Source organism: Macaca mulatta, chromosome 4 (genome assembly GCF_049350105.2).
Source record: "Macaca mulatta isolate MMU2019108-1 chromosome 4, T2T-MMU8v2.0, whole genome shotgun sequence".
Taxonomy (NCBI): domain Eukaryota; kingdom Metazoa; phylum Chordata; class Mammalia; order Primates; family Cercopithecidae; genus Macaca; species Macaca mulatta.
In genome coordinates, this window is record NC_133409.1 from 77528980 (window position 1) to 77554999 (window position 26020).

At 44.8% G+C, this 26020-nt stretch overlaps 1 protein-coding gene across 16 annotated transcripts in view; it reads left to right on the forward strand.

Annotated features, from left to right (window-relative positions):
* Positions 1-26020, forward strand: part of SYTL3 (synaptotagmin like 3) — a 130574-nt gene that overhangs the window by 20006 nt on the left and 84548 nt on the right. For 15 of the 16 annotated variants that reach the window (XM_077999601.1, XM_077999604.1, XM_077999609.1 and 12 more), the window contains 4 exons: positions 680-742; positions 822-1297; positions 3329-3547; positions 16976-17040. In XM_077999601.1, coding sequence (XP_077855727.1) covers positions 1188-1297; positions 3329-3547; positions 16976-17040 — 394 coding nt within the window. In that variant the 5' untranslated portion in view covers positions 680-742; positions 822-1187. Of the gene's footprint in view, positions 1-679; positions 743-821; positions 1298-3328; positions 3548-16975; positions 17041-19767; positions 20034-26020 lie in introns of those variants that run through there. The other variant, XM_028847298.2, reaches the window with a different exon arrangement.

Genomic DNA, 26020 nt, shown 5'->3' on the forward strand with positions numbered 1-26020 from the left:
CTGACCTCGTGATCCGCCCGCCTTGGCTTCCCAAAGTGCTGGGATTACAGGCTTGAGCCACCGCGCCCGGCCGGAAGTTTAGCTTTTAAAGCATTGAAAGGATATCTTATCACTCAGGGATTCATAATAGATTTAATAACAAAAATGGTACTATAGGAAGTATATTAATTTGATCTTCTGCATTCTCTGGATAAAAGGATGTATGCAGAACCTTTCAACTGTCATTAAACAAAAACAAGAGCAAATGCATAAGGCAGCTCATGAAACTTATTCAAGACGGTAAATAATTGATAGACTGAGCTTGTGGTGATGCCACTTCATACCTCCTTCACTGATTAAAACATTTCTGAGTGTTGAAGTTAATTGTAAAAGTAAGAGCCAACAGTTGGGAATGCCATTTTTCCAATGTGTCTTCAATTAGGATAATGTACATTAAACCAGACTTTTATGTCCTCTGGCCACTGAAGTTACGGAATTCATATTAGGAAAATTCAAGTTTGGAAGTCTGAGGCTTTTAGAAATATGAGAAGGGTTATTTAAGAAATTTAAAAGTTTACGTTATCACCACGAGCAAAAAATGCAAGGGTTTGTGTAGAATATTTTGTCTTTTTGGAAGTAATGCTGCAGAGATACTTAAGCCAAGAAAAATGTTGCCATTTTTTTGTTTTCTTGTCTACAGGTATTGAAGGAGTTGGGCTTTTAATGATGGTTCCTGCTGACCTGGAAACATCTTAAGTGGAAGGTTAGCTTCTATGAGTCACTGATACTCTTCATTGCTATTTGTAAATTTCCTTGGCTTGAAGATTACTTCTGTTTTGCAGAAATTATCTGCTTGCAGCTGTGGATGATTTATCTGGTGAAACCTCAGAAAAAAGATACGCTTTTGTCTTAGATGGATGTCAGCGGCTGCAGCAGAACCCCGTGAAGACACCCCCGGGTGGCACAAGGCTCTGCGAGCTGTAACTCCGACCAACACACAACCTCTTGAGGCTTTCTTCTTCTAAGGAGTATGACACAGTTAAAAAGGAAAAAAGAGCCACAAGCAAAACAGTCGCCAGTGAAATAGGAGAGGGAGCTCTTTAAACAAGGCTGGCTGCAGCTGGCCTCCGCCGCTCATCTGCAGGGCGCGAGCGCTTGGTCCATGGAGTGAAGCTCTTCCAACCTGGGTCAACGAAAAGGGAGAAGAAATGGCCCAAGAAGTAGATCTGAATGCTCTCAAGGAGTTAGAACGCGAGGCCATTCTCCAGGTCCTGTACCGAGACCAGGAGGTTCAAAACGCAGAGGAGGAGAGGATACGGTAGGCTGTCCTTCCCGTGGGGTCACTTGGGGTTTTAGCTTTCTCTGCTTGGGGCCTGCCACTCCGTCTCTGATGCTGCTTGCTTCCAAATCGCTACCCACCTGCTGCTGGGCTTCATGACTGAGAAGGGTCCTAACAAAGGGCTGTTGGTGGAGATGATCCTCCTTATGTAGCTCAACGTAGAGGATGCCTGGGACAAGGGAGGCCGCTCTTGTTATTCATTTAAAACAGTGCGTTTGGGCGGTGAGTTTGCTGTTTGCCATCTGCTTGTCTGTTTGCCGACTTGGTGGGAATCATTCAAGGGACATTTTCAGGCTTCTAGTTTACCACTTATTTAGGGAAAGACCTCGGGTTAAGGGTTTTCCTACCTCATTTTTGACGGTGCCTGAAGGTGTAAAGAAAAGCAAAGAAAGCAGTTCAGAAGCAGCAAATCTGATGGAATCCAGCACTGTCTTTTTTCTTTGCTTGCTTTTGCTTCCCAGCTGGCTTTGAGGAAAGGGGGGAGAGCATAAAATATGAACCTGCTTAGCCTGTTTCCTGACCGGTTTGCCAACAGGGAACTTCTTCCCTGTCTGTCTCTAAGCTGCCTGGGCCGTTTGATATGGGTTAACATTTAGAAAAGTGTGCTGAACTCTATCAGAGCCGTGTTCAGCCTTAGCTGTCAAGATCCATCTTTAAACAGGTTGGCGCTTTTTATCAGCGTCTATGGAGGAAGTGAGGGTTTGGTTTCTAATGGCAGAACACATTAGAAAACAAAACTTTGGACAACCAAATGCTTGAGGAGTGAGGGGAATTTTCTGGTATAGTATTCTTGCTTCATCCTCTCTGTTACTTCAGAGCTCTCTAAGTGTACTTGTAAACTTTCTTCCGCTAAAAACTATAATACAGGCTGGGCACGGTGGCTCACACCTGTCATCCCAGCACTATGTTGGCCTGGCCAACATAGTGAAACCCTGTCTCTCCTAAAAATGCAAAAATTAGCTGGGCATGGTGGCAGGTGCCTGTAATCCCAGGTACTCGGGAGGCTGAGACAGGAGAATCCCTTGAACGTGGGAGGTGGAGCTTGCAGTGAGTCGAGATCGCGTCACTGCACTCCAGCCTGGGTGACAGAGCGAGATTTCTGTCTCAAAAAAAAAAAAAAAAAAAAAAAAGAAAGAAAGAAAAAGAAAATAAAAAACTACAATACAGTGAGAAAAGTGAAGTTTTATTTGATGATGAAAGATCTTTCAGTGATTTAGAGACATCATTTTGAATATTAACAAGGTGACATAGACATAGTGGTAACGAAGTTGTATCTCAAAGGGTACTAATTCTAGGGTAGATCCTGAAAGTTGCATTTTAAAGTGCATTTCTGATGTCATCTTGTTTCTTGGGATTGGCTCATCTCTTCTACAAGTAGGTATCACAGACATTCATAAAAGAGTATGCCGGTAAATGACGCCTTTTTGGTCCAATACAATGTCTCTTTGCACTATGGCTATTTGTCTAGGGGAGTGAGCTGACCACTCATTAAAACAACAACAACAACAACAACAAAAACGTAGCAAAAGCATAGCATCAGTTGATTTTATTGGGTAACTTATACCAATAGCAGGGATATATGCTGTGTATTTCTGGATCGTTCCATGCCTTGCAGATTGGAATGGATGCTGTTTTCGGTGTCTTTTCCTCTCGTTTCACTATTCTTGCTTACTATCTTAACAGCCTTTGGGCAGGAAGGGATGGATCTAGCGGGGAGCTTCTCTGCACCAGGCATGTTATTTATACTTTGCCATTTAGTCCTCACAGCAACCCTGGGAGTAGAGGTAAGGTCGTACCTTACCTCGCCTGTTTCACGGTTGAGGAAACCCTTGAGCCTCGACTCTGAGACATTGAGTGGGAGCCCAGTTCGCACAGCCATGTGGGAGCCCAGGGATGTCAAATGCCAAAGCCCCTTCCCTTGCCATGGGGGATACCCTCTGGGCTCTTGCCCTGTAGCCTGGGGTTGGGTGTTCCATCCAATAGTATCTTCTTTAACTTTGTGGGCTGCAGGAAACTGAAAACGCACCTGCAGCATCTCCGGTGGAAAGGAGCGAAGAGCACGGACCAGGAGTACAAAGAGAAGTGCTGTGCGCGCTGCCAGAGGGTGCTGGGGCTCCTGCTGCACCGGGGCGCCGTGTGCCGGGGCTGCAGCCACCGCGTGTGCGCCCATTGCCGAGTGTTCCTGAGGGGGACCCATGCCTGGAAGTGCACGGTGTGCTTCGAGGACAGGTGAGCACGGCCGGTGGTTGGATCCCTCCCACTGACTCAGGTCTGGGAGGAGGCCTCTTTACAAACCGCCCCTAAAGAGAGCGCTCACTCCTCACCTTCAGCCAGTGAATGTGTACCGAGTGCCTGATAGGGAGCTACCTTTCTAACCTTAGAAGTTATCTTCATCCAAAAATAAATTTTATCATATAGCAACATTTTTTTTCGTTTACAGAAGTTTGGGCCAAGCGCGGTGGTTCATGAGGTTAATCCTAACACTTTGGGAGGCCGAGGTGCGTGGATTGCTGGAGCCCAGGAGTTTGAGTCCAGCCTGGGCAACGTAGTGAGACTCTGTCTCTACAAAAAATACAAGAATTAGCCAAGTGTGGTGGTGCATACCTGTAGTCCCAGCTACTTGGGAGGCTGAGATGAGAGGATCACTTGAACCTGGGAGGTCGAGGCTGCAGTGAGCTGTGATCGTACCACTGCACTCCAACCTGGGCAACAGAGTGAGAACCTGTTTAAACAACAAAAGTTTGTTAAGTCTAAAGATGGGCTAACCCAGGAGTTCAGATTCATTTGGATCTCTTCACTAAGTGCTGTCATTTTCTTAGCACTTAATTTATCTCCTTCAGTACCAGTGGAGTAAATTATAATGTAGGGAACATTGGAGTAATCCTTTGAGGCTTTAAATACCACTTTTTTTTTTTTTTTTTTTTTGAGACGGAGTCTCACGCTGTTGCCCAGGCTGGAGTGCAGTGGCGCGATCTCGGCTCACTGCAAGCTCCGCCTCCCAGGTTCCCGCCATTCTCCTGCCTCAGCCTCCTGAGTAGCTGGGACTACAGGCGCCCGCCACCGCGCCCGGCTAATTTTTTGTATTTTTAGTAGAGACGGGGTTTCACTGTGGTCTCGATCTCCTGACCTTGTGATCCGCCCGCCTCGGCCTCCCAAAGTGCTGGGATTACAGGCTTGAGCCACCGCGCCCGGCCTTAAATACCACCTTTTTGAAGGAGGCAAGCTGACCTGTCTTTGATACTCAGGTAAAGAAATGGACATGCTTTCCATTAGTAACAGACTGATTCTACGTTTATAGTAATAAATTTGTGTTAGGGGTTTTAAGACCAGTTTTAACATGGAATTGGTGTTTTTGCACTCCCCATTCTGAAAACGATAAAGAACTGACTTGGCTTAGACTCCCGTTGTTCAGAGCAAGAATGAACTGGCCATGAGCTCCGTGAAAACACTAGAGGGGTGAGTCCGTCTGCTGGGGGAGACGGTGCACAAGGACATCACAGAACTTTGGAGAAGGGAGGATTGCTAGGCTGGTGTGAATGGGAGTCATCAGAGACCTGGAGATTTGAAAACCGCTTCTAAATATTGTCACAGATTTGTGAGAGCTCCAGGGACAAAGACTGTGGGAGGCACTTACACAGTGTGGGCATCGTGGCTGGGGTTTCTCCCCACTAAATCGGGAAGGTTGTGTTTAACGCACGCCCTGGCGTTCATCTACTTAAGTGTCCTGTCCCTTAGCAAGACTTACTGTATTTGAGTCATCTAGCCAGAGGGGTGAAGTGGTTCAGCCCGATTTCTTTGCTTTTGAACTGCATCCCGTCCGTTTCGCTCACAGCGTGCCAAGTCACACGGACGGTGGCAGAATTAGCCTTCTCTTCTCATGTTCCTTTGGTTTGCTGAAGCCATTGTCCTTCAGGCTTTTCCTTGCCTGAGAGCAAAACATAATTACTGCGAGCTGCCCTGGCAGCATAGGGGGCAATTCCAAATCATCTCTAGAAAGGCCTCAGGATCTTCTTCCCCATTTCAATCAACCATATGTATTTGAAGTCTAATGATAAACATTGCTGGACAGGGTGTTACATTTCTCAGCGTTTTGTCTTCTTCTAACAATCAACTGTAAACAAAAAATCAAAACAAGAAGACAAGGTCTGCGGCAATCTCCCAGGAAGCTGACAGTGTTGAAATCTCTGCCCTAGTGAGCACTGTGTCCCTGGCACTGTAACTTTACCCTCTAAGTACATGAAATACGACTTCTAAAACCCCAGCTTCCTTATTTTGAAAAGAGGGTGGTTTTCAAAATACCTCAGGTCATTGCATTACTATGAGTGCATTAACAGGAGAAGTCGGGAGGGGAGAGAGCCTCTGTCCTCTGTCCAACTTTACCCAGTCTGGGCTGTCCTCCTCCTTGTAGGACCAAAACAAAGATGAGACTGTATAAAACTTTAGAATCTTGACATTCATAACTGTCGCACATATGGGGACCTAGAAAAGGTTTTTGACCCCAATCAGTGTCTCCCCTGCTTCTTCCTTCGTTTCAGGCTCATTCCTCAAGAAAAAGTAGATCCGTGGCGGGAGCAGGGTGAGGAAAATCGTTTTTTAAAATCAAGAAAGAGGAAGTGCTAGTGTACCAAAGACCAAAACCAACCAACAACTCAGGGGTTGCTGCAGAACAAGAGGCCTGTGGCAGGTGCTGGCCGTGACCTTGTGTAGAGAGGTTCCAGGGGACATTTCAGATACAGTTTCTGTCTTCAGGGAAAGGTTTCTCTTGGAGAACTACTGAGTGCCAAGCTGCCAAGGTCCCTGGGGGCTCAGAGAGGGACAGATGAGGCAGGCTGAGTGGCTCAAGACGACTTCCAGAACATTCATGTTACTAATTTCCATTAGTAACAGACTGAATCTACGTTTATGGTAATAACTTTGTGTTAGGGGTTTTAAGACCAGTTTTAACATGGAATTGGTGTTTTTGCACTCCCCATTTTGAAAACAATAAAGAACCGACTTGGCTTAGACTCCCGTTGTTCAAAGCAAGAATGAACTGGCCCTGAGCTCTGTGAAAACACTAGAGGGGTGAGTCCGTCTGCTGGGGGAGACGGTGCACAAGGACATCACAGAACTTCGGAGAAGGGAGGATTGCTAGGCTGGGGTGAATGGGAGTCATCAGAGACCCTGAGATTTGAAAACCCCTTCTAAATATTGTCACAGATGGAATATTCTTTTAATGTTTTATTAAAAGATTAAAACAATTGTATGGGGTAGCTACTACTTTCATCCTCATTTTACAGTTGAGAAAGTGGAGGATTAGAGACACAAGATGGTTTGTCCATGGTCATATCAATAAGAACAGAGTGAAGATGGCAACTCAGGTCCCCGGGGACCCCAGGCCTCCCTCTGAATCTTCAGTCCTCTCCTGCCTGCTGGGAGCCTTGTCGTGGGAGGGCAGAGTCTCTTTTTGGAGTTTTGCTCTGTCACCCAGGCTGGAGTGCAATGGCGTGATCTCGGCTCACTGCAACCTCTGCCTCCGGGTTCAAGCGATTCTCCTGCCTCAGCCTCCCGAGTAGCTGGGATTGCAGGCGTCTGCCACCACACCCGGCTAATTTTTGTATGTTTAGTAGAGATGGGGTTTCACCATGTTGGGCAGGCTGGTCTCAAACTCCTGACCTCAGGTGATCCACCTGCCTTGGCCTCCCAAAGGGCTGGGATTATAGACGTGAGCCACTGCGCCTGGTTGGCAGAGTCTTAAAAGCCACTCACAAGAGCTTGCCTCCGAAGCAGTAGGAACTGGAGTCTGAGTATGTGCTCTTTGCCAAGCAAACACCATGCCGAAAGTCTGCGTGTTCTGCAGGGCAACATCAGGAGGGCGGAAGGTACCTGAGAGTTGTTGCAGCGAATGAGAGGCACCGAGGGAGGAGGCTGGTGGCAATGGTGATGGAGAATGGGAGAGATAGGAAAAGGGGAGGATGGACCTCGGTTACAGGGGATAAAAGAGAAAGGTGAAAAGTGATTCTGAGGACTGGCCAGACAGGTCGCTTGGCATGCTGAACTGGATCACGGGGCATCAGAGAACCAAAGAAGGAACAGAAAGAGCCCAGTAATCAAAGGCACATTGGAAAGGACCTGGAAAAACAAAGGAAAATTGCTTTCAGTAGTGAAGGGGCGGCATGTTGTCCTCAGCAGGGGCCAATCAGAAAAGGGTGACTTGGTAGGAGAAACAAAGAAGTTAAAAGCAGAAACATCCTTGTTTTCCACCGATGTTTCTTCCCGTGGAATATGTGGACAATTCCTGCAGTGAAAGGGCAGATGGTAACAATTAAGTTGAAATATCAAGGAGGACACTATGCTTTGTATATGTTTGTTTTAGCTTCCTTTAAAAAATAAGGTTAAGCTTGATGATTTATTTTTGCATGAATTTTTTTCTGTTAAAACTAATATACTATGCGGTAACAAATTCCATGTGTAATAGAAACCTGCTCTTCTCCCCTAAGACTGCTGAGGAATTACTCTTGTTCAGACTTGTTTCCTTCAAATTGTGATCTTCTTTTCATGCTTTGTAATTGCTGTGACCACAACAATTTGATGATTCTTCAGTTTCAGATATCTGTGGACACACTGCCTGTTTCGTTAGCAACATTTTGCCGCCAGTCAGGTGCTTTACAACCAAATCGGTTTGTGCAGAGAATTCTGTAAGTTGCAAATATTTTAACAATAATAAAGGTGCAGCAGAGCTTATATACCATCATTAGAACAGAAGGTTTCAAGTTGCAGCAGGTGATACTGGTGATTTCAGGCTACCTTTCTGGATTGCTCAAATTTGTCTCTTGTACCACAGCTGATGCCAACAAAGAGTAGCTTAAGTGTGTTCGGTTGAAAAATTGATCCAGACCTTGGCATTTGATTATTGTGTTCTTAGTTCTCAGGTTGGGTCTTGAGTGATTGCTGCGGAGCAGTAGTGGTTAAAATAAGACCTTGAAATGTATTAAAAGGGAGGTAAGCTGGATGGGGTCATCCACGAGGTCATGGATGTGGTGTGCATGCCTGTGGTCCCAGTTACTCATGGGATGCCCAAACGGGGGGATCACATAAGCCCAGGAGTTTGAGGCCAGCCTGGCCAACATAGCGAGACCTCGTCTCCAAAACAACTTAAAAAGGTTTTGTTGTTGTTGTTGTCATTTGGTATTTCAGATCAGGACTTAGATGTAAAGATACTGTTCTTTGGGAAGTCGAGACGGGCGGGTCACGAGGTCAGGAGATTGAGACCATCCTGGCTAACAAGGTGAAACCCCGTCTCTACTAAAAAATACAAAACAAAAAAACTGGCTGGGCGAGGTGGCGGGCGTCTGTAGTCCCAGCTACTCGGGAGGCTGAGGCAGGAGAATGGCATAAACCCGGGAGGTGGAACTTGCAGTGAGCTGAGATCCGGCCACTGAACTCCAGCCTGGGCAACAGAGCGAGACTCCGTCTCAAAAACAACAACAACAACAAAAGATATTGTTACAGGATGATGCATTGTATTTTCTGCATTGCATGAAATAATTTTTATTGAAAATCAAGTGACATTTCAAAGGAAGTTCTATTCTAATTATGTTTCTGCCTAAAGTAAACTTCCCAGAGTTTAGAAAATGTAATCTTTTAAATTTCAGACTGGTACTCCCAGTATTTTTATAATCCCATGTTTTGATAAAATATTGAATCATCATTTTCTATTCACAAAGGCAAATAACTAGTGTATGAGAATGGGATAAATCACCCTCCCTCTTGAAAATGTGTCTATTCTTCAAGTGAGTAAAAGGTCTAACTCTACAAAAGACTGAAAAGAAATTGAATGCCAAGTGTGGTACAGGAGAGTTGGCAAGGAAAGATTTTAGCTGGGTGCCAAGGTTAAGATGACATTTGTCTACTGACTGTTTCTTGTTTCAAAACCTTATTTCTTTTTTTCCCACTAAATCCTACTTTTAACATTGCTGGCCAGGTACGGAGGCTCATGCCTGTTATCCCAGCACTTTGGGAGGCCAAGGCGGGTGGATCATTTGTGGTTGGGAGTTTGGGACCAGCCTGGCCAACATGGTGAAACCCCATCTCTACTAAAAGTACAAAAATTAGGCCTGGCGCAGTAGCGAGCGCCTGCAATCCCAGTTACTTGGGAGGCTGAGGCACAAGAATCGCTTGAACCCAGGAGGCAGAGGTTGCAGTGAGCCAAGATCATGACCCTGCACTCCAGCCTGGGTGACAGATTCAATCTCAAAAAGAAAAAAAAAAAAAAAAGTAGAAATTTATGGAGTACTTTTTTTTTTCTTCCTTTGCTACCGAGTCTTGCTCTATTGCCCAGGCTGGGACTGCAGGCACCCGCCACCAGGCCGGGCTAACTTTTTGTATTTTTAGTAGAGACGGGGTTTCACCATGTTAGCCAGGATGGTCCCAATCTCCTGACCTCATGATCCACCCGCCTCGGCCTCCCAAAGTGCTGGAATTACAGGTGTGAGCCGCTGTGCCCAGCCAGGAATGGCTTTGAAGGCATAAGTTGCCTTCCTTTTCTCTTTGTATTAATAATCTTCTCCCTCAGGCTGGATGTGGTGGCTCACGCCTGTTATCCCAGTACTTTGGTAGGCCGAGGTGGGCGGATCACTTGAGGTCAGGAATTCAAATCCAGCTTGACCAACATGGTGAAACCCTGTCTCTACTGAAAATACAAAAATGAGTTGGACATGGTGGCACATGCCTGTAGTCCCAGCTACTAGGGAGGCTGAGGCAGAAGAATCGCTGGAACCTGGGAGGTGGAGGTTGCAGTGAGCCGAGATTGTACCACTGCACTCCAGCCTGGGCAACAGAGTGAGACTATGTCTCAAAATAATAATAATAATAATAATAGTAATGATAATCTCTCTCAACATTTAATGTATTTTTCTTTCTCTTTCACATTCTGGCAAGTGTCTCTGCCAAGTCAGCCTTACAGATTCAACTTTCCAGCCTGCCAGTTCTGCTCTTTTCTGCTGATAAAACAGAGTTCGTTCTGCTTTGGCTTGGTTAGTTTATGAAATATTCCCTTATTGTAGTCCCGCCGTCTCTTCATCCGGGCTCTTCTTTCTATCTTGCTGTTTCTTTTCCTCAGGGGTGAGTCTTAGATGTTTTTGGAGGCTGATTGCTTTCTGGAAGTTCCCTCTGGTTCCACAGAGATGCACGGTCGCAGAGGCTGCTGCCCTGGTCTTCTGGATTCCATGTACACTGCCTGTGGCGGTTTTTTTTTTTTTTTTTTTGAGACGGAGTCTCGCTCTGTCGCCCAGGCTGGAGTGCAGTGGCCGGATCTCAGCTCACTGCAAACCCCGCCTCCCGGGTTTACGCCATTCTCCTGCCTCAGCCTCCCGAGTAGCTGGGACTACAGGCGCCCGCCACCTCGCCCGCCTAGTTTTTTGTATTTTTTAGTAGAGACGGGGTTTCACCTTGTTAGCCAGGATGGTCTCGATCTCCTGACCTTGTGATCCACCCGTCTCGGCCTCCCAAAGTGCTGGGATTACAGGCTTGAGCCACCGCGCCTGGCCTGCCTGTGGCATTTTATCCGAAGTTCTTAGTTGTCTCTTTAGAAAGCCAGGTTGAGGGGTTGCCCACAGAGAGCGTGTGCTCCTGCTTTCGGCCTTCTCATCACCCCTCTGTCATGGTGGATCCTGCTTCTTAGGTCTACAGGGAGAGGACAGGTCGGTGCACAGCATCTAACCATTTTTATCGTCAAGGCCTTAAACAAGTACAGCTCTCTCCAGCTGCAATGTAATTTTTCTTACTTTCATTGACTGGTTATCTGATGTAACAGACCAGGAGTCACAAAATTGACATCAACAGACGACAGATGATAGGGCACAGGCCTTGTTTGTTTTGACCTGTGCAGTGTTTAATGTTGATCATTTTAGTGCTTTAAAATGGGCGTGTATCCTGTGGTAAAGCACAATGCCCACCCCTCCCTGTTGTCTCCCCTCCCAGCCCCCTTCCCTCATGTAGAGTTTCTGCTTGGTCCTTCAGTGTGTGGCCCTGCCCAACACAGTTAAAGGGTGTGATACCCACTCAATTTCAGTGCACACTGCTACAGGGCTACAGCTATTTTGGATCCCACCTTGTCCCTTTAATTCTAAGGATGCCCCCCTGCAGAGGGGAGGATATTCATTCATTCACTGGGGCTGCCATGTGCCTGGCCAGAGCTTGTAGCTGTGAATATAGCGCTGGGTGTGACAGAGGGGGACACTTGCCTTCTCTCTGAGGTTAAGCAAGGGCTAGAGTTATTCGTGTTTTGTAAGAACTGTTGGTAGCAGCTTGATAAAAACCCTTTCTTTATCTTCATCTTGATTCTCTGACTCCTTTGATAGTTACCTAGGATTCAATCACAATGATCGGTCTTTTTTTCCTGTAAGGATGTCGAAATCAGATCAGTTGAGCTGGTGGAAAAAACGAGTGTTTGGCTTTGTAACTGTGAACCATTTTAGATGCAAGACTAGTTGAAGAAGGGCCGGTCACAGTGGCTCACGCTTATAATCCCAGCACTTTGGAAGGCCGAGGCGGGTGGATCACCTGAGGTCAGGAGTTCGAGACCAGCCTGGCTAACATGGCGAAACCCAATCTCTGCTAAAAACACAAAACTTGGTTGTGGTGGCAGGTGCCTATAATTTCAGCTAATAGGGAGGTTGAGGCAGGAGAATTGCTTGAACCCTGGAGTCAGAGGTTGCAGTGAGCCGAGATCGTGCCATTGCACTCCAGCTTGGGTGACAAGAATGAAACTCCATCTCAAAAAAAAACCGACTATTTGAAATAAAAAAATAAAAATCCAACTGTACACATGCATAGGACTAATTTAGCTGGGAATTACTGTGCAATTGGACAAACTATCATGAAAAAATTAGGTTGATCTCAGTTTTACAATATGTGGCTTTTGCTGCTGCTGCTTTTATTATTATTTTTTTTTTAATTTTATTTGAGATACTGTCTCGCACTGTTTCCCAGGCTGGAGTGCAGTGGTGCAATCTCGGCCCACTGTAACCTCCGCCTCCTGGGCTCAAGCAATCCTCCCACTTCAGCCTCCTGAGGAGCTGGGACTACTGGCTTGCACCACCATGTCTGGCGAATTTTTGTGTTTTTGGTAGGGATGTTGCCTGGGCTGGTCTGGAACTCCTACATTCAAGCAGTCCTCTTGCCTCGGCCTCCAAAAGTGCTGAGATTCTAGACATGTCCCACCGATGCGACTTCTTGATTTGAAGTTTTTGTAGCTCATGTGTCTGAAGGGCTGTCTGGAGACTTCCTTGCCACTGGGGTACTGGTTGGAGAGCAGCTCTGCACAGGACATATGCTTCTTTAGGGATTTGAAGAATCCTGGCTATGCAGACCAGTTTTCTACCTCTTGTCAGTTGAATGGTGAAAATACATTAAGCAACTCTAGGGACATCATGCTGACTTTTCTTGGAACATAGAGCATAGATGCAGCAGCTTAGCCAGCTGCAGATGCAAACAATTTAGATGCAAAATGCATTACAACATGTGTGTTTGGCTAACTGCTTGGTGTTAGTAATGAGGTCAAAATATTTTCTGGTGGGGTCTTCCATTCATCTTATTGTTGAACATTTGTGTGTAGAATTTGCAAAGTGTTTTTCAACAGTTATGTCTGCTTTGATAATGAAATGACAGCATTAGCAGAATTCAGGGCTGTGAAAATGGAGGCTGAAACCCCCAGAAGTTTCCTAAGAGCCATCTAGGCATCCAGTGCTTGGCGTTTATAATTCTAGTGATTCCCACGTAGTTCATGTGAAGGTCCGTCATGGGTCAGGTGTCCTGATTCTAGAGCTTCGGCTCTCCCCGCCACCCTAGGCTTTCGCCTTTTGAGATATATTTATGGGCTGATTGAAAAAATTTTAAAGAAGTCAGTCATGATTCTGAAAAGTTTAAGGGCACAAATTTATTGCTGAACTCATTAAATCTTTCAAGAAACTTTCATAACCTCATTCTGAGTTAAACATCTGGGAAGAAGTGCTAGATACTTTCTTTGGTTACTAATGAATCACACTACCCTGTGTTGGCCCCTAACATGGACAGAGACTGCAGGATCTACCACCTCGATCATAGACTCTGAGGACAATGAGTGGTCCTCCTTTGTAAACTTGGGATTAGGCCGGGTGTGGTGAGATCACACCTGTAATCTCAGCACTTTGGGAGGCCGAGGCAGGCAGGTCACTTGAGGCCAGGAGTTCAAGACCAGTCTGGCCAACATAGTGAAACCCTGTCTCTACAAAAAACACAAAACTTAGCCAGGCGTGGTGGCACATGCCTGTAATCCCAGCTACTTGGGAGGTTGAGGAGGGAGGATCACTTGAACCTAGGAGGTTGAGGCTGCAGTGAGCTGAGATTACGCCACTGCACTCCAGCCTGAGCCATAGAATGAGACCCTGTCTCAAAGCAAAAAGCAAACAAACAAAAATCTTGGGATTAGTGTAGACAGTGAGTCCTTACAAAAGATATTGTGGAATAATTGCTTATGAAGCCGCTGATTTTGCAAGCAAGGGTAATGGAGACCTGGGCCAAACCTAGTATTCAAAGGAAACAGCCTCAAATGCAAAAAGTGCTGGTTGTCATATGGTTTAGGGATAAAAAATACTGTGGTATTTTTATCCTTCTATTCTTTAATCACAGATAGGCCCAAGAGATCCTCGAGTTTGTGTCCAAATCTCTGTATGCCAAATTAGCTCCTGCTTAAACTGTGCAAGTAATCAGTTGGGATTAAATGAGATTAGATGGTTATATTAGATGATTCACGCTGGGTGACTAGGATTTTAATTTATCTGCTTCTTGTGTAGGTTCTGAAACCAGGGCTGGAGTCCTTTCAGTGATTTGCAATGTTCATTCACTTAGGTGCTTTCACCTTTCGCTCTTCCTTCTCCTCAGCTGTTTTTCATTTTCTGCGATTGTGTGTCTGTGTGTATGTTTACTTACCGACGTTGTCCCCCTGTCTGATCAGCTCAGTCGACTATAGCGTCTCAGATATGGATATTTTGGGCCCAATGGTAACGGGCTGGAGCACGTGAGAGAGTAGATGAGCTGAAATGGGTCACTTAACAGAAAAGCAATTCTGCAAGTAAGGTGCGTTTATCAGGTAGGGACCTTGTAATTCCTGCCCTTTGGATTTGCTTTCCTGTCCCCTCCTCTAAGGGTTAGACCTTGAGCTGTTTGCCGGGACTGAAGAGGCATCTTCAGAAATTGAATATGGAGAGGTCCTTCAAAGGCATGGGATTTACCACCCACGGCTCCCTCTAGACTTGCCCTGATTTTTTGATGTTCTGCTTCCCACAAGGGGGAATTTTCTGCTCCAGGGGAAAATTTCTGCCTAGAAGCAGAGATTGCCTTAAGGTGTTTTGTGTTGATTTAGGGGATTAGATAATTGAGTTTCTGACTATGGATGTAAACTTTTCCCTGTCTCTCTAGAGACGTATCTCAGTTGTACATTTTATATATTTTTGGTTCTGAATGGTAGTGATGATTATAAAAATTCTGTTATAGGCCAGACACGGTGGCCCGTGCCTGTAATCCCAGCACTTTGGGAGGCCAAGGCAGGTGGATCACTTGAGCTCAGGAATTTGAGACCAGCCTGGGCAACATAGCAAAACCCTGTCTCTACAAAAAAAAAAACACACAAAAATCATCCAGGTGCGGTAGCGTGTGCCTTTAGTCTCAGCTACTCAGGAGGCTGAGGTGGGAGGATTGCTTGAGCCCGGGAGGCGGAGATTGCAACGAGCCGAGATCGCGCCGCTGCACTCTAGCCTCAACAACAGAGCCAGACCCTGTCTCAAAAAAAAATTCTGTTATGAAATTCTTAAATGCTCTCTCTATATTTTCCTTGTTCTAGTCACTAAGTATTGATAGTAATCATTTATGTACTAATCAGAAAATAGTAGTGTCTAACCAGATGGAGAGAAAGTTGGTTGATGTCTTCTGACAATTACTAGCACTTCATAGAGAAAGGATATTTCGAAAAATGTGTATATTGACATATATTTGTGATTTTCCTTACATTAGCAAGCATTAATTTTTTTAAAAATTCACTTGAGTTCATATATAGCCTAAAAGAACCTAATGGAGAATTTATTTCAGTCAGTACTGTGATTTATAGAAGAGAATTAGTCATGAGTTGAAGTTTTAATTTTTTTCTTAAATTCACATAACAAAGGAATTGGCCAGTTTTGTGGCACATTATTTTAAGAATGTGAATATCTTATAATATTTACATGTTTGCCTTTTTATATCCTAAAAGGATATTAACAATTCTGCCTTTCTGAGATAGATTGAGGTTGAGTATGGATTCCCCAGAAAACCAAGAGGAAAACCCATGTTAGGACGTCAGTTTTGAGCAGTTAGCATCTCGAGTGCCTTCTGTGTGACTAAGATGGTAGAGTTAAAGTCCTGCCATAGGGAGCTGCTGTCAGACCAGCGGGCCAAGCAGGGCTCCTTTCCCCTGATTCACAGGTGGTCTGCTCAGGCGGATCACCTGAGGTCAGGAGTTCGAGACCAGCTTGGCCAACATGGCAAAAACCCATCTCTACTAAAAATACAAAAATTAACTGGGTGTGGTGGTGGGTCCCAGCTACTCTGGAGGCTGAGGCAGGAGAATCACTTGAACACACAAGGTGGAGGTTGCAGTGACTTGAGATTGCACCACTGCACACCAGCCTGGGCGACCAGAAAAAAACGAAAAAACAAACAAAAAAAAAAAACCAAGTGGTCCACTCAGATTTAAGTCCCCAAATCTTCATCAACACACATTGATCCCATATTCCATGCTTCAGGTCCTCCCAAGAATCTTCTCACGTGACCCTGCTCTGTGGGCTCTTGGTGCATGTTGTAAATACAAACTAACCTTAGTTTAACCTACAGCTGATGTCCCTCAAAGGCCAATGCATAGCATCGAGTTTTCCTGTAGCCCGTCATTCATGCCAGAGCTTCCCACCATCGACATGATACATTGGTCATTTGTGTTGTTGTTGTTGTTAAGATGGAGGCTTGCTCTGTTGCCCAGGCTGGAGTACAATGGCGTGATCTCGGCTCACCGCAACCTCTGCCTCCCAGGTTCAAGCGAAATTCTCCTGCCTCAGCCTCCCGAGTAGCTGGGATTACAGGCATGTGCCACCATGCCCAGTTAATTTTGTATTTTTAGTAGAGACAGGGTTTTGCCATGTTGGCCAGACTGGTCTCAACTTCCCGACCTTAAGTGATCCCCCCACCTCAGCCTCCCAAAGAACTGGGATTACGGGCGTGAGCCACCGTGCCTGGCCGATACATTGGTCATTTTGATGACAATAATTTTGTTTCTCTTTGTGTATTTGTTCACAAAACATTAAGTACTGGATTTGTGCCAGGCACAAGTATATGTTAATATGCTTAATGTATTCACATATTATAAACTGAACGTACATATGACATGCAAGATAAAACACATGAGGGTGGGAGTTGCGTGGCTTTGCTGCTGATACTGAAATTACTTCGCCTCTATGGGGAATCTGTAAAGTTAGGGGTTTAAGCCAGGAAATTTATTGCTGAGGTCCATCGCAAGACTAATATTCTGTGACCTTATGTAACCCTTAAAAGGGGTTAATATAGCACTATTCATATCTTCTCTTTCTGAAGCTTCCTTTCTGCTCATTTTTTCAGGAATGTCAAAATAAAAACTGGAGAATGGTTCTATGAGGAACGAGCCAAGAAATTTCCAACTGGAGGTAAATGCTCTTTACTTTTTTGTTAGAGTAAAATGATCTATTCCTAGTTTTAAAATATTCGACGTTAAGACTTTAGAATATAAGCAACACGATGGGTTTAGTCTACTGGCCCCTACGTCTTGCCGTTCCATTTGCTGATGCTCTCACTGTAATTCACGCCGCTCATTCCCTCTGCTTGCTACTCTTCCCTCCGCCCATTTCCACCTCTGAGGTTGGCCCTATTCTTTTTTTTTTGAGATGAAGTCTCGGTCTGTCGCCAGGCTGCAGTGCAGTGGCTCAATCTCCTCAGCTCACTGCAACCTCCGCCTCCTAGGTTCAAGCGATTCTCCTGCCTCAGCCTCCTGAGTACCTGGGATTACAGGCGTGCGCCACCATGGCCAGCTAATTTTTCTATTTTTAAGAGACGGGGTTTCACCATGTTGGCCAGGATGGTCTCGAACTCCTGACCTCATGATCCGCCCGCCTCAGCCTCCCAGGGTGCTGGGATTACAGACATAAGCCACTGTGCCCAGCCAGGTTGGCCCCATTCTTTAAGGCTTGTGCACCACGAGGTTTCCCTGGCTTCCTGCTTCTGGGCGTGATGTCCCCTCCTCTGAAACACCATCAGTGCCGGGTTTGTAATTCTCTTATGTAATTGTTGCAAAGTTCCTTATACTGTAGCATTGCTTGTGCACTTCTGTTTCTCTCTACAAGCAGTAACTGTGATTTTAAAATCTTGTTAGCCTGTATTGCAGCACAGCACAATACCTTGTTTATAATACTTGAGTAAGATGATTGAATCAGTGAAGACCACAGTGAGTGAATAGCATTTGAACCGAGCAGAGGTTGATGGTTGTGGAGTGAGCGCATGTTGTGATGATATGGGTGGAAGCGTGCATTTCGTCTGTGTACTATGAATGTCTTATAATGAGATGTTGACCTAAAGAAGGAAACTGAGGCAAAACTAATATAGGTGGAGAGTTTATTTGGGCCAAGGCTGAGGTCTGCAGCCCAGGAAACACTTCCAAGGGCTCTGGAGAACAAAGGAGAGAAGGGTGAATCAGGAGAGGGGCGATTACAAAAGTCAGTTTTCAGGAATTCTCGTGGGTTTACAGAAATACCATTGACTCATGACTGGCTATCTATTGCTGAGCTACAGGGTGTGGGTGATGGTGTCCAGTGTTTGGCATTGTTAGGATAATTTATGGCTATTGGTGGTGACATTCAATCTAGAGTCCATAGAGCAAGTGGCTTTGAAATGATTAGTTAGCCCAAGCTGGGGGACATGATTGCAGTCTCATTTCAGTGTCTCTCTAGGCCTGATACTTTAAAGGGGGCTTGTGTTTCTTAGATTAAAAGTTTCTTTTCTTTTTCAAAAGTATTTGCAATGTAAGGTGTGCCGGTGTAATTGGTAGCTAGGACCTGGACCTGTGGAGAGGACAATTTGTGCTGTGATGGGGCATCGGGACAAAGGTGCACACAGGCACCGTCACAGTGGAGTGCAGGCAGGTGCTGTGGGAACCACATCTGACTGTATCAGGAACGTGGGCAGCACCCCTCCTCTGATGTGGTGATGGGGACCTAGACCCACAGCCTGACTTAGAGGGCAGTGGTGGCTCTTTTCTAGAGAAAGTGGCAATTTGCAGGTAGAACCTCACCCAAAAATGTGTTGGCAGTAAAGGAAGCTGTTCATTTGGGTTGATATTCAGCTTTTATAAAGGGTAGGTTTGCCCAGGTATAGATTTGGTTGGTACTAAATTGTCCCATGGCTTATGATTCCTGGCTCTTCTTAAGAAAAAAAATGCTGCTTCTGCCAAGTTTATTAGAAACCTAGAGGAAAAAAATAATACTAAGGGTCATGTCAGGCAATGGAATGAAGCAGAGATGTCTGTTTCCTCTAAGCCAGTGTTTCTCAACGCCTTCTTACCGCCACCCTCTCCCCTACCCCACACAGCTTTTTCAGACACTTTTTCAAAATTGCTACCATAACATTTTGATATCACAGATATCATGTATCTATGTACTGAGGCCTTTTGGAGAGTCACAGACTGATGAAATAGCTAAGATTTGCTACTAATCTTTGTCCCCTTAGGGGTGCCATCATCCCATGTGGAATGTGTGGCCTTGGCAAAGTAGCTGCAGCACAGGACCTTTCTCTGTTTTTGTTGCTTTTATGTTTCTTTCTTTTTTTTTTTTTTTTTTGAGACAGAATCTCGTTCTGTCGTCCAGGCTGGAGTGCAGTGGCACGATCTTGGTTCACTGCAACCTTCCCCTCCTGGGTTCAAGGGATTCTCCTGCCTTAGCCTCCTGAGTAGCTGGGATTATAGGCACACACCACCATGTCTGGCTAATTTTTGTATTTTTAGTAGAGATGGAGTTTCACCTTGTTGACTGGTCTTGAACTCCTGACCTCAAGTGATCCGCCCACCTGGGCCTCCCAAAGTGCTGGGATTACAGGCGTGAGCCACTTCACCTGGCCACTTTTGTGTTTCTTTAAAATACTTTTTTGACCAGGTGCAGTGGCTCACACCTGTAATCCTAGCACTTTGGGAGGCTGAGGTGGGCAGATCACCTGAGGTTGGGAGTTTGAGATCAGCCTGACCAATATGGAGAAACCCTGTCTCTACTAAAAATACAAAATTAGCTGGGCATGGTGGCACCTGCCTGTAATCCCAGCTACCTGGGAGGCTGAGGCAGGAGAATTACTTAAACCTGGGAGGCAGAGTTGTGGTGAGCCAAGATGGCGCCATTACACTCCAGCCTGGACAACAGTGAAACTCCATCTCAAAAAAAAAAAAAAAAAAAAAAAAAAAAAAAAAGAATCTTTTTGCTGGTTGTCTGGAGCCTTCTTCAGAAGGTAGAGTCTACCCTTTTCCACATCAATTCCTAGCTTATAAACAGTAGTACTGTAGGAGGTGAAGTTTCTGTCATTTCTCGATGCCAACTCAGTGCAGACATCTCCTTCACTGAAAACGTTTTCTGCGTCGTTGGAAGTTCTAGCATCATTATTTCAGGTAAGTTTTCATGTGTGCATGAATGTGTGTGTGTATGTGTTTGTGCACACACGTTACCATCTTGTCATCTTTTCAGCACTTCGTCTCTCCTGAGTGAATGGGAGATGTTGTCACGGTGACTTAAAAAGGGAATTAGGAAAGAGGTGAGACTGGTGTCTCAGGTTTTCTTTCTTGCCTTGTAACTTTATATAAGAATAAAAACATCAGTAAGGACAAACAAACCAGGGTTAGGAAAATCAACCTAAGCATAAATCATTCTTTTTTGCTGATGTCATTTCTACCAATGTATAAAATAAACACCAGAAAAACCCCAACTTCCTCTCCTTCTTTTCAACGCTTCCTCACATACCAAGGTGCCTCATCTTCCTATTGTCCTGTTTCAGTACAGTTGGGGTAAGAGGCATGGAACTATGGGGGAAGATGCCAGGTTGGGAGCATACAAGTAGCGCTATGAGCCAGACCAGGTTGGGTGGAGTTTGCCCCGGGCGAGTCAGGAATGGTAACCAAGGATCAGGTCACAGAGGTTTAGGTGGACAGGCAGGAATTCCACCACGCTCCTATTTGTGCCCCTAAAAGAGAACCAGGTGCAGTCGTTGAGGAGTTGAATTGGATTTGTGTGCTGTAGCAGTTAAGATCCACTCAGGAAAATAGAAACTGTCTGGTTATTTGAATAAGAATTTACTTTAGGGATTGGTTAGACAGGAATTGGAGGCAAAAAGGGAATAGTGAGAGAACAGAGCTAGCAGCTGCAGGAGGCTGACACCCTCCGACCCTGCTGAGCCGATGCTGGCCAGACACAGGTCAGAAGGAAGGCAGGAGCCCCTTCTCCCTCCTCCTGGCCCTGGTCTCCCTCTGGAAGTCCCCATTGGACCGTAATAGGAAGGCAGCTGCAACCTCAGTTCTCTGATGTGTTCCAGAAAACGTGTGGTTTTGCATGTTCTCTAGTGTTTTTGTTGTCATGATGTGGGCAATACTCTTTCCAGCCCTCTATATCCTGAGCGGAAGTTAGAAAAACTAGATGGTGGTTTAAACCACAAAAGCGTACAGACAGCTGCAGTCTGTGCCTCTTTCCACGCACTGGTTATCTACTGCTGTATAGCAAATTCCCCTCAAACCTAGTGACACAAAGCAAGTAACATTCTTTTATAGTTTCTGTCTTCGGTGGAAGGCTTGCCTGGGTCTGGGGGATCTGCACTCTTGGGGCTTACCCTCATACCTGGCCAGTGACTGCCAGTGTTGGGAGGAGGACTTGGTTCCTCACCATGGGGATGTCTCCACAGGGCTGCTTGAGTGTCCTCATGACATGGCGGCTGGCTTCCCCCAGGGCAAGTGATCCACGAGAGAGAAAAGCAGAGCCCCACAATATCTTTTATGGCCTAGCTTCAGAAGCCACACCCTGTCTTTTCTGCTATGTCCTATGGGTACCACAGGTCAGCCCTAGTCAGAGGGGACAAAGGGTCTGAATATCAGGAGGCAAGAATCACTGGGACCATCTTGGAGAAGGCTACCAAATCCTGTGTTCCTTATCTTGGGAGAATGGCGGCACCTCTCACTCTGTCTCCAAATCCACAGAGCTGAGAATCATACTTGACTCCTTTGTTCCTCGTTCTGCCGCTACATCTGATCAGTCAGCAAATCCTGACATTTCTGCCTCCCGAGTCTCGAATCTTCCTCTGCCCTTCATTCTCATTTCCAACGTAGCAGCTCCTAATTGGTTCCCAGTGACCCCATCTGCTTTCCCCTTGTTCCATCTTTTATTCTGTGAAGAGAGGGAGCTTCCTTTTCTCTTTGAAAGGAAGTTACTTACTTTCTGATTACAGAAGTAATGCAAACATTGCAAATATTTGGGAAACACAGAATAGTATTTAGACGCAATGGAAATACTACCACAATCCCAAAGTACTGTAAATTACATGCATGTGTATACACGTGCAAACTCACAGCCTTCTTTCTAGGTGAGCCTATGCATATGTGTGTGCACAGATAGACTTATCCAATTTCAAATGTATCGTTATCAGACTCTATGTAGTTTTATCTTTTACAATTCAACTTGGCATAAACATTTTCCTGTGTTATTAAGACTTCTTCAAAAATGTATTGATGACTCCATAAAATACACCAAATATATGCACCATAGTTTATTTAACCTGTTCCTGAAAGTCTGTGGGTCTATCACTGTATTTGATTTTTTCATGTTACAGATAACTATGTGATGAACATCTTGTACAGGTATCTTGACATGTCTGTTTATTTTGGGGGGATAAATTCTTAGAAGAAGAATGGTTGGTCAAGTGTATGAATACTTGAAAGGCTTTTGATATTTTGCCAAATTACCCTCTGGGACTGTGTCATTATTTACAACACACTGGCAGGGTACACAAATTTCCTTCTTCCCACACTCTGCCCCCATTATGTTCCGACCTTTGAAGCATGATTTCAAATTACATTCATGTAAAAAACTAGACGCCAGGCGCAGTGGCTCATGCCTGTAATCCCAGCACTTTGGGAGGCCAAGGCAGAAGGATCGCTTGAGCCTGGGAGTTCGAGACCAGCCTGGGCAACATAGTGAGACCCTGTCTCTGAAAAAATTAAAAGATTAAAACCTAGAAAATGAAGAGAATTATAAAGAGCAATGTGAAAAAATACAGCAGCTTCACCCAGAGAACAATCGTTGACATTTTAGTATATACCATTTCTGTTCTTTTGTGAGTGTATCTATGCTCGTGGGTGCATATCTGTGTGAATATATGTGTGTGTATACACACATCTACATAGACTTTTTTAAAGTATTTAGGTTGAACCATAAGAAATTGGTATTTTTAGGCAAAAAGGTATTGAGTAGAGGCAATTTCACATGAGTCAAGCTAATATATTTACATAATTGAAATCAAATTGTATGTACAGTTTTATCCTAATGTTTCTTCATGTAATAATTTACAAGGAACATTTTCAGTATCTGTAAATATCATTGGCTATATGATTTCTGATGAGTGCATCTCACCCCATCATAGGAATGTGTCATTATTTGTTTAGCCAAATGTGTCATTATTTGTTTAGCCAACTATTGTTGGCTAGTTAGGGGATTTCCAGTTTTCTGTGGCATTTTCGAAAGTTTATAATGTTATTAAAATGAGAATAATGCAAAGAATATCCTTGTAGATATCTCTTTGGCACACCTCTGAATATTTCTAGAACGAGAACAAGATGAAGGTTAGGAATGTTGCCTCCTTTGGAAAGGGTGTGGAATTATCCTTAAAAACAAACCAACAAGCAAACCAACAAACAACTTTGTCAGTTTGGCAAAACAACACTGGTCATGCAAAATGGTTTTCTCATCGTTTTGATTTGAATTCATCTAATATCTTCCACTTTTCAACCTTCTGTAGATGTTCTTGGTATGTGAAGGCGATTAGTCCTTTTCAGTCATGTTAGTTGCATATGTATCTTCCTAGTACATATGCTTTTAACACAGAGAAGTTTTTTTGTTTGCTTGTAGGCAAATCTCCTTTTTCTGTATAATTTCTTCTTTTGCTTTTATGTGTCAAGACTTTTTCGTTATCCTATGATGGGTTAAATATCCACGTTAATTTTCTTCTAATTTTTACTTATCTTTTTTTTTTCCCCCCTTGAGACAGTCTCTCTGTCACCCAGGCTGGAGTACCATGGCACAATCTTGGCTCACTCCTCCACAGCCTGGGTTCAAGCGATTCTCCTGCCTCAGCCTCTTGAGTAGCTGGGATTATAGGCACATGTTACCATGCTCAGCTGATTTTTGTATTTTTAGTAGAGACGGGGTTTCATTATGTTGGCCAGGCTGGTCTCGAACTCCTGGCCTCAAGTGATTTGCCTGCCTTGGCCTCCCAAAGTGCTGGGATTATAGGCTTGAGCCACCATGTTAACTCTTTACAATCATCAGGAGGCCCTATCTAATTTTTTTCTCCCAATCCTTTATGTTCCCAGTATCATTTGTTACATAACCATTCCCCCTTCCCAATGCGTTGTAACCCAGGGCCATTGATTGGCACAGCGTGGGGCACCATGCTCCTTGTGCCCAGCCCTGTGCTCCAGGGGGTGCCATCTCATAGAGGACACACAGTGCCGTCCCCTTCACCTGCACCTTTTGGCGATTTGGCCCTAGCCGGATTTTGAATGTTTGAGAGCAGGAGCTATGAGTAAAGGAATAAGTGAATAAATAAATTGAGCAAGGATCTGCTCATTTGGCCATAAAAAGTGCTGTTAGAAGGAGTAGTGTCCATTGTCAGTGCCTAGCACTTAGTAGGCACCTTACAAATGTAGACTTCCTTTCCTTGTTGGCACCAGGAAACCTAAAGCTAAATGTAACATTCAGTTGCAGTAATTCCAGGAATCATCACACCCTCTGCACCCAGTTTCCTTTTTATTAGCTTTTACTTATTTCTCTTTTGATGACCTTATTTGATATGTGCAATTTAAGATAAAATGCCCCCCACCTTTCCTTGGAAGTAGACAAGCTGTAAGTAAGAATCCAGTGAAGAATAATAGGTTAATTGTGGCAATGTGTGTTGTGCTATTTTTTCAACTATTAAAACAGTTTAAAAACAAGAAAAAAAAATGAGCCTCAATTCTTCATTTTGTAGGGAGATAGCACTAAAAATTTTAAATATTTGGATTTATTTTAAAATTTTTCTGATTATAGGCTGGCTTTTTCCCCTAAAATTTCATAACTTGATATTTAGTATTGTGGTCTTAAAATAACGTCTTTGATGCCACAGCGATGGCTCATCTGTAGTGCATTCGAATTAGGCAAGCACCCAGACCTTCGTAGGATCTCTTGCCTTTTGGAAGCTCCCCAGGACAACCTAGCATCCTCGCCTTCTGTGCCTCCATCCGGGCATTTAGCAGTCTGTGCAGAGGGTTTTTAATGTGGCTTCTGGACCCACGCTCCAGGATCAGCTGCAAGCCAATTCAAATTCAACGTTCCTGGCCTCACACACACAGCTTCTGATTTGGTGGGGCCAGATGGGGTTCAAGAGTGAATGTCTGGATGAGGGCGGTGGCTCATGCCTGTAATCCCAGCACTCTGGGAGGGTGAGGTGGGAGGATCGCTTGAGGCCAGGAGTTTGAGACCAGCCTGGTCAACATGGTGAAACCCTGTCTCTAATAAAAATACACAAATTAGCCGGGCATGGTGGCGCATGCTTGTAATCCCAGCTACTCTGGGGGTTGAAGCAGGAGAATCCCTTGAACCCGGGAGGCGGAGGTTGCAGTGAGCCAAGATCGTGCCACTGCACCCCAGCCTGTGCAACAGAGACTCCATCTCCAAAGAAAAAAAAAAGAGTGACTGTTTAACAGTTCCCCAAGTAATTTTTTAATGTACTTTAGGTAGAATAACAAAATTAGTAAAACAATTATGACGGAACTTTTTTAGATCACTAATAGCTAGAAAATAAGCTGAAAATTCATCTCTCCTCTTTTGGCATCTGCTAACCATATAGAGATGATGCCCTCTTCTGGCTCCTCTCTGTAAATGCACATCTTTTACTTTTTTTAAAAAAAACAACCATGACATTCTGTTCCTTGATATACAAACTTAAAAGCAGAAAGATGACAATATTAATATTAAACTTTTTTTTTTGAGATGGAGTCTCGCTCTGTCACCCAGGCTGGAGTGCAGTGGCGCGATCTCGGCTCACTGCAAGCTCCGCCTCCCGGGTTCACACCATTCTCTTGCCTCAGCCTCCCGAGTAGCTGGGACTACAGGCGCCTGTCACCACGCCCGGCTAATTTTTTGTATTTTTAGTAGAGACGGGGTTTCACCGTGTTAGCCAGGATGGTCTCGATCTCCTGACCTCGTGATCTGCCCACCTCGGCCTCCCAAAGTGCTGGGATTACAGACTTGAGCCACCGCGCCCGGCCGACTATCAGATTTTATGATTCATGTAATAAGACCTTGCCCTTCAAAGTTTTGCTTTCTCCTTGTGTTTCTATATAATAATCTTTCTGAAACA